We start from the raw sequence: 9,778 nt of genomic DNA, 5'->3' as shown, positions 1-9,778 counted from the left end.
GTCCCACGCCCCGCTAGCAGCAGCTGCTGTTCCGATGTGTAAGTAAAACTACCCACGCAGACTTTGCAATGCCTGTGGGAGGTGTGGAGGAAGAGGTAGTTAATGGATCCGGGGGAGTGCTGAGCAACCTTCCTTTCCCTGGAAATGACACCTGAAACTTGTTTGGCTGACGTGGTGAAATGGCCTGGAAAAAAACTGTGATTGCTGAGCTAGTTCATTACCACTCTTGTTTCCCTACTAGGGACTCCGTCATCTGTTTATCATTCTAGATATGAATATTGTCTGTACGTACCACAGTGAAAGTGAACTAGCAAGGGCAGCTTTATTTCTCTCCATCAGCCCTAAACCAGTGGGAAATTAAGTAGGTCAACGCTCACTTTTATTGCCTCTCTCAAAGCAGTGACCCCCTGCTCAGAGGAGAAGAGTTGGTTGAACTATGACCGCAGCTTTTATGGATCCTGGTAGTGAGCGTGCTCATTTCTGTTCATCCTGGGGTAGAATAAATGTTACATACACCAAGGCATGTGCGGATGTGCGCCACCAATAGAGAGACAGGCTGCCCACCGTGGGCGCTCTGCTGGTCAGCTGGCGGCACCTGAATCTCTGTCAGGTGGCTGCCTAAGCACTCAGCTTATGGGGAACACAACCTGGTCTGTCAGGAAATTGACAAGGTGCGTTGCACTGATGCCAGCGTGCAAGTGCCAGGAAGGCCCATGTGAAATACAGCATAAGTCGCCGTTAAGGGCTATTGGTAGGCAAGGCGCTATATACTAAGGGTCTGTCTTCACTGCCTGGAAGATAGACCTCGTAAGGATCGATCTTCTGGGGTTCAATTTTGCGCCCCTAGTGGGGCTGCCCGAAATTGAATTATCGGGTTGACAGTCAAGCCCTGTACTCCTCATTCTTGATAGGAGGAAGAAGTCAATGGGAGAATTTCTCCTGTCTCAGTGAGGATGATAAATCCTCTCTCAGTAAGTCGATCGTAGGTAAGTTGATTCCAGCTACGGATTTGCTGCAGCTACAATTATATATCTACAGTCGCCTTGACGGTCTACTGTGGACCTGGCCTAAGAGATTATTCACTGGTACTGTCATGGCTCCCAGGAGCCTTAGTTGTGGATTAGAGCTCTGTAGTGCAAGGTGCTGTACAGCACAAAAACACGGTCCTTGCCTCTAAAGAGTTTGCAGAATAAGGAATGTTAAGACATGACAATGGACTGTGGTGGACAGGAAAGGGGAAGACAGAAATGCAAGCAACTGGAAAGAACTAAACTAAGCTCTTGTAAGCACAGTACTTTTCAAGGAGCGCATTGTCTCTGTAATGCCCAGACGCCAGAGTGGGAGTGAAAGCTCTCTGGTAAGGGATGCATTGATGTGACGCTGCTCTTAGACACTGGAATGCGAGGGTGGTGAAGCACTGGAATGCGTTGCCTAGAGAGGTGGTGGAATCTCCATCCCTAGAGGTTTTTAAGTCCCGGCTTGACAAGGTCCTGGCTGGGATGACTTAGATGGGGTTGATCCTGCTTTAGGCAGGGGAGCTGGACTAGATGACCTCCTGAGGTCCCTTCCAGCCCTGGGATTCTATGATTGGGCCATATCCGAGCTGGGACTGCAGAAAGGGTAATAATCCCCCCATAATTCAAACCTCTTTGTGAACGTACTGGAGTGCCCAGCAAGGCATGTGGGGAGAAAAAAGACACCAGAACATTCTGGAAGAGAATTTGAATATGAGGAGAACAGAGCGAGAGAGACAGAGAGAGAGATTTCTTTTAAAAACCAGCCTTAAATCCAGATCGGGTTACAGGAAACAGCCGCCAAGCAGGGATCTGAAGGGAGATCAAATGAGCTGGCTCTTTGGGCCCAGCGTGAATTGTCCCTGGTCTTTAATTTCTCGCGACACGACCTTCCATTCTCTTCTCCTCAAAAGGCACTTCCTCACACCTGTTCAGCGCCTGGGGCCTGGTGTACCTGAGGTACCAGCAACTGCTGCCATTTTAACCACCATGTGACGTAGACCGGCTTCAAAATGGTGGCTGGTAGACTGATGACCCCCACCCTAGAGCTGCACTGAAGGAATAAAGGGGGATTTCTGTATTAAAAAAGGCTGGAGCAGAGCAGGACAAGGAGGCCTGTTAACCCTACGCCCCCCACCTCCACTCCCCGGGGGTCTACTTGAAGAAAACACTGATAATTGTAAAACACGCTACATTTACCCAGTTGGCCACAGTCTTATGTTCTCGTCACTGTTGATTCTCCAGCCTCCAAGAACCTGTATCAGAGGGGTCGCCGTGTTAGTCTGTATCTTCCAGAACAGCAAGAAGTCCTGTGGCGCCTTATAGCCTCACAGATATTTTGGAGCATAAGCTTCTGTGGGCAAAGATTCCCTTCCCCTCCTTCTTTGTCTGCATGTTCCCTGGGTCCTCACCGGGCCACTGGATCTTCTCAGGCAACTCTTTTTACTCTTCATCTGCAAGGGCCCCCCCCACCCCCATTGCCTCAAGCTGATTGCCGGATCCAGGCCTTAAACAGGAGGGAGCAAATGTTTTAGGACCGGGCCCACTTTTTGTCCCTGCAGTTAGCACCCTCCTCCCAACCTGTCTAATGTAATCTGATGGAAATCCCAGTTATGTTAATGGGGGCAAACCCCCAAACCTTTGGTCTCATGTAATAAGTTTGTAGATTTAAAAACTTTATGTATTGGTGTCTCAAGGTGAAGACAGAGATAAAAACAGGAACATTTTCAGCACTTCTAAAGAGCTGGATGAGCCTGAGGCTGAGCAGCTGGTGGTGCTATGCCCCCCTTAGGATATTTTACCTCCCCCCCAAGAGGGCTTGCACACCCCTGGCTTGGAGGGTCTGGGCCCCTCTTGCAAATGGCGGTGCCAGGCCTGTGACAAACAGAACAGAACAAAGGTCAGGGCAATCATGCTGGTTTTTATCCAGCTGCCATGTGCTTGATAGGCTCCGGGTGCTGGGTAAAGAATTCGCCCCCCTCCCCGCCCCACAGCTGGGGCACTTCTGGATAACGCAGGAGGGATCCTGGATGGAACAGCCCCTTCACCAGTTCGCAGCATTCCCCTGCAACTGCAATTCTCTGTTGCATGAATCTCTCTCTCCCTTGCCTGGATTTCTCCGTCGCTCCCCTCCCTTGATCTCCCTTGCCCCACTCCACAGTTTTCTGCTGCTCGCTCCTTCCTTTGGCCGACCGCCTCTCCTCCTCCCGTCTCTGCTCCTGCAAGCCCTGCCTCCCTCCCTCCCTGGGGGAGCGCCCTCCTCCGCTGTTTGTGAATGAGCGTCAGTTTCTGAATGGAGTTGCTGGGGGCTCTGGCTGGCCCGGGAGGAGGAGGGCGGAGGGGGCGGGCGGGTTGGCGCTGCTTCCTGCCTGCCTCTCGGCTGCTTTTGAGGAACAAGGCCAGGCGGGCGAGGGAGGCAGCAGGAAGGAGTTTCCTCCTCTCCCGGGAGCCTACCAAATGAAAGGAGAGACGTGATGGTCTCGGGCTGGCTGCATTCAGGAAGCAACAGCAGGGGGATCTTGCCCAGGCCGGGAGGAAAGAGCCCGGCGGCCGGCGAGCTGGCGAGCAGCCCTTGAAACTCGCCGGGCAGGCGGGCTGCAACCTGCCGCGGCTTTCCGTCCAGCAGGCCGGGCAGCAGGAGGCGGGGGAGCCCGGCGGAGCAGCCGCGGCGGTCGGGGCGAGGGCACAAGTGAACTTTCTTTCGCCTTCTTGCGAGTTGCATCAGCCCGGCGGGGAGGGGATCGCGGAATGGGGGCGTCCCGGCAGAGCCGCCGCCGCCGCCGCGGCGGGCCCCGCTGAGCCGCTGCCCCCGCCGGGGCGCTGGGTGGGAGTCCGGCCGGCCGATGGTTGCAAGCCCCGGGTTAAAAACGCCGAGGACGCGAGCCGCCGCCGCAGTCGGCAGGCGGGAGCTGCGGCAGCAGGATGGCCGCGGAGCTGAGCCCGGAGGAGGAGCAGGTAAAGCCGTACCCCCTCCCCCCCCCCGCGCACCCCAAGGCTGGGCGGGCGGCGCCGAACTCGGGGAGCCCGGGAAGGGCGGGGGCACGCGCTGCCCCCCCCCCTAGTGCTTCCCGCTGAGCTCCATGGGGGGCACTTGGGGGGCTGCTCCCCCCCCGGCGCTGGATCGGTGCCCCGCTGCCTCCCCCTTTCCTGCATCCGCCTGGAAGTGGGGGGGGCGCCCCCAGCCCCTCCGCCTGGTAGGGGGACCCCAGAGAGCCTGCCCGCTCCTTTCCGGGGGGCTGGCTCCCCTCGGGCGGCATCCCGCCCCTCCCCCCCGGCAGCAATGGGGGGCACCCGGTTAGGGGGGCGGGGAGGAGGCGGCGCTGAGAGGGGCTGCGGGAGTTGCGGCCTAGCCCCCGGCTGGGCCTATGGGGACCCCCCACGCCCCGCCCCTCGGGCTTCCCGCAGGGGGCTCCGCCCCACCCCGGAGCAGCGGCGGGGGGGTGTTGAGCCCCCCCCCCCCCCGTTCCAGTGGCAGCCGCCGCCCAGGGCCCCGAAAGGCAAAAACAGTCGGGACCTTCCCCCCCGCCCCCCGCAGGCCTCCAGCCCCCGCGGCCCATGGGGTGCGCAGCGGCTCAGGGGGGGCTAGATCCCGCTCCAGGAGCTGCTCCAGGAGGGCTTAATCCCCAGCCAGATGTAGGTGGCCGAAATGTCGGATCCGGCCGGGGCCGGGCCTGGGGTGTTCTCGGGGTCTCCGATCTGAGCCCCTTTCCCCCTCTATGCCACCCCTCCCCAAAAATTCTCCGCGGCCCCTTTTATTCTTTTGAGTGGGGCGGTGACATGAAACTGAAGATTGTGCAGGGGAGTTCTCCCCTCCTCCTTCCCGTAGAGTTCAAGGGCGTGAGGCGGGCGGGCGAGAAAAGTCTCAATTCTCTCCCAAACTGCTTGTCCCCAGCTGCGCATCAGCAGGATCTGCCTCCTGCCGGCGTCAGCTGCCGAGAGGTCCAGCAGGGCAGCTGGCGTCTCTTCCTGCGTGTGACCTTGGGACGGGAGTAGCTTTGCCACCGTGCCTCAGTTTCCGCATCCATAAAATGGGGCTGTCCAACTTGCCAGGAGCGGTACCAACCTTACTGGGCATCTGTGACGTGTGTCCCCCCCGTTCCCCCAACAGATGTGCTGAGGCAGTGGTCTGCGGAGAGGCCTGAGGTTATAGCCTGGCCCATTTTAAACTCGAACCGCCCCCTTTTCCTGTTTTGCCCTCTTCATTTCGCTCCAGCCAGGGCTGGATTCAAGTTTTTTTTTGCTTCCCACGCCCCATTCCTCCCTGTGACGTTTGTCTCTTCCTGTCAGTCGGTTGCGTCACTGCAGGAGGATGTTGCATGCTTATAAATCTGGGGATGGTGCTGTGAATTTTAGGGGGGAGGGGAAGCCGGTGGGTATGGGCTGTGCTGCAGATTCGAACCAGCCATGAATTTCCCATCTTCCAGTGCTCTTTAAAGAAGAGAACTCTGTATAGGCTGCATCTTTCTACATGCTGTGCCTGGCTTTCTGCTCTTCCCATCCTCAGCAGTCATCCCCTCCCAACCCCATTTTCCTCCTGTTCGTTCCCAATCTTCTCCATTACCCTTGTGGGCTCACAGCAGCTCATCTTCAGGCGTTAGGAATTAAAAAAGGCATAGAGAATAAGACGGAGAATATCTTATTGCCTCTACGTAAAATCCATGGTACAGCCACAGCTTGAATACTGTGCACAGATGTGGTCGCCTCCTCTCAAAAAAAAAAAAAAAAAAAAGGTATCTTGGCATTGGAAAAGCTTCAGGAAAGGGCGACAAAATGAGGAGGGGTTTGGAACTGGTGTGATACGAAGAAAGATTAAAAAGCTTCCGAGAGGTGGCCGCGTTAGTCTGTATCTTTGAGAACAACAAGAAGTCCTGTGGCACCTTGCAGACTAACAGCTATTTTGGAGCCTAAGCTTTCGTGGGCAGAGACCCAAGTGGCTGGGCCTGTGGGGAGCCAACCGTGTCTTTGCCCACGAAAGCTTAGCCTCCAAAATAGCTGTTAGTCTGCAAGGTGCCACAGGACTTCTTGTTGTTTAAAAAGACTGGGACTTTTCAGCTTAGAAAAGAGGAGACTGAGCCGGGCTAGGACAGAGGTCTATAAAATCGTGACAGATGTGGAAAAAGTGAATACGGAAAAGTTTGTTTGCTTGTTCCCATAGCACACGAACTAGGGGCTCACCAAATGAAATGAATGGGGGGGCAGGTTTAAAATGAGCAAAAGGACGTTTTCTACATGCAGCGCACGTTGGACCTGTGGAACTCCTTGCCAGAGGATGTTTTGAAGACCAGGACTTTAACAGGGTTCAATAAAAGAGCTAGATAAATTAATGGAGTATGGCTCCATCCGTGGGTATTGGCCAGAAGGGGGAGGAATGAAGTCCTTGGTTTGTCAGAGGCTGGAAGTGGATAACTGGAGAGGGATCATTTTGATAGTGATCTGCTCTGTTCACTCCCTCTGGGGCATCTGGCGGTGGCCTCTGTTGGAAGAGAGGACACTGGGCTAGATGAAACTTGGGTCTGACCCAGTGTGGTTGTTCATAAGTTTCTGCCCAAGGTTAGACCTGTGTCCTCTGAGCAGACCAGAGTAGTCCTCAATCCAGCCAAGGAAATATCTCTATCTTGCATTCTTGGGGACGGCAAATGTAGGAACTGTCCCAAATAGATAGACCAGATCTGCTTGGTTTGGAGCTATGTAAAGCCCTGGGCTCTGCCAGGTTCTGGTTTCATTGCAAATAAAGCTTGGTGCCCTGCACTTGCTATGAGCTCTAAGCAGGCGGACCCACTGTGCTGAGGCCCACTGAAATCAGGGGCATGGGTCTGCGTAGACATTTGTGGCGGGACCACTGATGACTACAACATGAAGTCAGCCTTCACAACTGGCTTCTGTATTAGATCAGAATAAAACACAATAACTAGGTTTAAATAGTGAGGAAAGGGTGGGAGGGGGGCTGGATTTTTTTTGTTTTAAAAGAAAAGATCGAAGTCCCCTTGTCACATCATTGCCTAATTTGTTCCAAACATCTTTTTTTTTTCTGCTCTTTTGAATCCTTCACTAGTGCCTCCTGTCTCAGTCCAGGGTGCCAGACTTGAAAGACCACTGCTCCAATCTGATATGGCAAATCTAGAATACATGACATAATTTCTAGAAGAGCATATTTTTCAGGGAAAACCACCAATCTTAATTTAAAAATGATCAGTGGTGGAGAGTAGTCTCGTAGCTGTGTTAGTCTGTGGCTTCACGAATATCAAGCTGTCCTGGAGAACTTTTAGGGGTTAATATGGCGTAATAAATTTGTTTGTCTCCGTGGTGCTCCAAGACTGCTTGCTATCAGTGGCTGTGTCTACACGTGCCCCAAACTTCGAAATGGCCATGCAAATGGCCATTTTGAAGTTTACTAATAAAGCGCTGAAATGCATATTCAGCGCTTCATTAGCATGCGGGCGGCAGCTGCTCTTCGAAATTGACACTCCTTGCCGCTGCGCGGCACGTCCAGACAGGGCTCCTTTTTGAAAGGACACCGCCTACTTCGAAGTCCCCTTATTCCCATGAGCTCATGGGCTCCTTTCGAAAAGGAGCCCCGTCTGGACGCGCCGCGCGGCGGCAAGGAGCATCAATTTCGAAGCGCGGCTGCCGCCCGCATGCTAATGAAGCGCTGAATATGCATTTCAGCGCTTCATTAGTAAACTTCGAAATGGCCATTTGCATGCCCATTTCGAAGTTTGGGGCACGTGTAGACACAGCCAGTGATGGAGAATACACTGTGACTTTTGCAAATTGTTCCACTTGTTGTTTACCCTCCTATCTTCCTCCTCCACTGTCTGTGTGTTCCTGACCAATCAAAACATCATATTTTCAAATACCATAAACTTCTCTACAAATCAAGATGATTCTTGGGTTATCGTCAGTAAACTGAAATAGCTGTAACTTCACTGTCAGTCAGGGCTCCACCCTAAACCTGATACAAATTTTTTTTTCTGTTACTTTGATACCCTGCTGTTGCAGAGGAAGCCTGGTTTGCATTGAAATTTATGGATACATTCCTTTGTCCCAGTTTCTCAGGGGAGATGTCTGAAACCTTTGGTTACTAACGTTGCGTGCCGGGCACAGAAACATTTTTGGTGCTCATGACTCAAAAATCCAGACAGAGACCTTAAGGGAAAAGAACTGATAGTCCTTCTGAAGGGGAAAAAAGGTTCTTTTGGTTTTGACCTTGATCATGTGTCTAAAGATTTTAGGCTAAAAATGCAGCCTGCTCGTTAATTCCTAAGAGCCAGTAACTTAACCATCAGGGATGATCTGGATGACCCTTCTGAGGTCCTGTCCAGATGTATGGTTTCTGCACAGTGATCTGTGGCTGCTATTCTAGGCTACTGTAGCAATACCGGTTAGTAGCTCAGTCTGTCCGCCTGCCTTGCTTAAATGGCTATTACCGTTTTGATCCTCCATCCTTAGGCTTTCCTCCTTCAAACCCTGATTAGTTTAGTCAGTAAGATAGGCGACCTCTGAGGTCTTCTCCACTAACACAACTGGGCAGATCAAGTGCTAAACTCGTCGGCTGTGGCCAAACTAGCCTCTACTTTTACAGGGGCTATGGTAATGTGGCACTTCAGGATATGGTAACGAGGTACTGCCTTGAATATGCATATCCTCATTAGCATAACAGCAGCCACACATGCTTCAAAACTGCCGGTTTCGAAATGCAGCTGCCCGTGTAGCTGGGGCGGGGGGGTGTCTTTTGAAATGGACCCCTGATTTCGAAAGCCCCTTATTCCCATCTGGTTTTGGCGAGTGTGGTCAGAGCCATTGAGTTGCTCTGGAGGTAATTCAAGCAGAATAGTGAGGATTTCTTGATCTCACTGCAAAGGGTGGAGTGAGGGGCCAGCGCTGCAATGCTCAAACAGCATAAAGGTTAGGAAGTGCGGCGGTGTCAGAGTTGTCAATCCTTTCCATCCTACCCTCGCCATAAATGGGGGCCTTTTTACGGACCCACATAAAAGACAGGCAACGGTTTCAAAAACTCTTTGAACAGTTTCACTTAAAGCAACATGGGCAACTTAAGGCGGATGTCTTTCAACAACTATTCTCTACTACGAGGAGTAAGGCTTAAGGCCCTGATCCTGCAGTGACTTAAGTATGTGCTTATTATGTAAGTAATCCAATCGAGTTCAATGGGCCTATTCACAGGTCTTAAAGTGAACCACATACATAAACCTTTGCAAGGTTGGGGCCCAAAATGATGATTTAAAAGTTTAATAACAAAAATGAATATTTTTCCCCTTTGTCATTTGTTTACTTTGTGAATTTGATCACTTTGGTCCATATTTAATTTTTGTTTCCCCTGCATGGTCAGCTTCCTTCCTCTGTGAGTCTTTCACACAGCAACAGGGAAGGGATAGACTCTTAGAAAGAGATTTTCTTGAACACTTATCATTGTCCTGACACTGCTCTGGATGAAGGCATTGGAAGTTTTACCATCGGAGAGTGGGGCAGTTACACCAGCACTGTGAACGCTTAGAAAATCCTACCCTTGGCTGATATTGAAAGGTAAATGCAACCAGGATAAGGGGCAGAATTCATGGCAGGTAGACTGGGGAGACCTCAAATGACCTTACCTCCTACTTAGATACTGATTTAGATATCAAGATAATGGTGTCCCTTTACAAATCTAGGTGAAAGAGCATTTTCAGTATAAAAGAACTCACCTGCAGGCATATCGCCTTGTGCTTTGAGCCTGCCCCGTCTCACCTGCTAAACAGGGGCAGCTTTGT

At 52.3% G+C, this 9,778-nt stretch overlaps 1 protein-coding gene across 2 annotated transcripts in view; it reads left to right on the top strand.

Moving 5' to 3' along the window:
* The first annotated feature begins 3,395 nt into the window (after positions 1-3,395).
* Positions 3,396-9,778, top strand: part of PTPN9 (protein tyrosine phosphatase non-receptor type 9) — a 57,801-nt gene continuing 51,418 nt past the window's right edge. The window contains exon 1 of one of the 2 annotated variants that reach the window (XM_075006927.1): positions 3,396-3,968. In XM_075006927.1, coding sequence (XP_074863028.1) covers positions 3,936-3,968 — 33 coding nt within the window. In that variant the 5' untranslated portion in view covers positions 3,396-3,935. The remainder of the gene's footprint in view (positions 3,969-9,778) is intronic. The other variant, XM_075006926.1, reaches the window with a different exon arrangement.

The sequence above is a fragment of the Carettochelys insculpta genome, chromosome 12 (genome assembly GCF_033958435.1).
Source record: "Carettochelys insculpta isolate YL-2023 chromosome 12, ASM3395843v1, whole genome shotgun sequence".
NCBI classification, from domain to species: domain Eukaryota; kingdom Metazoa; phylum Chordata; order Testudines; family Carettochelyidae; genus Carettochelys; species Carettochelys insculpta.
Note: the sequence above shows the minus strand (reverse complement) of the source record. Positions and strands in the feature narration are given on the sequence as shown.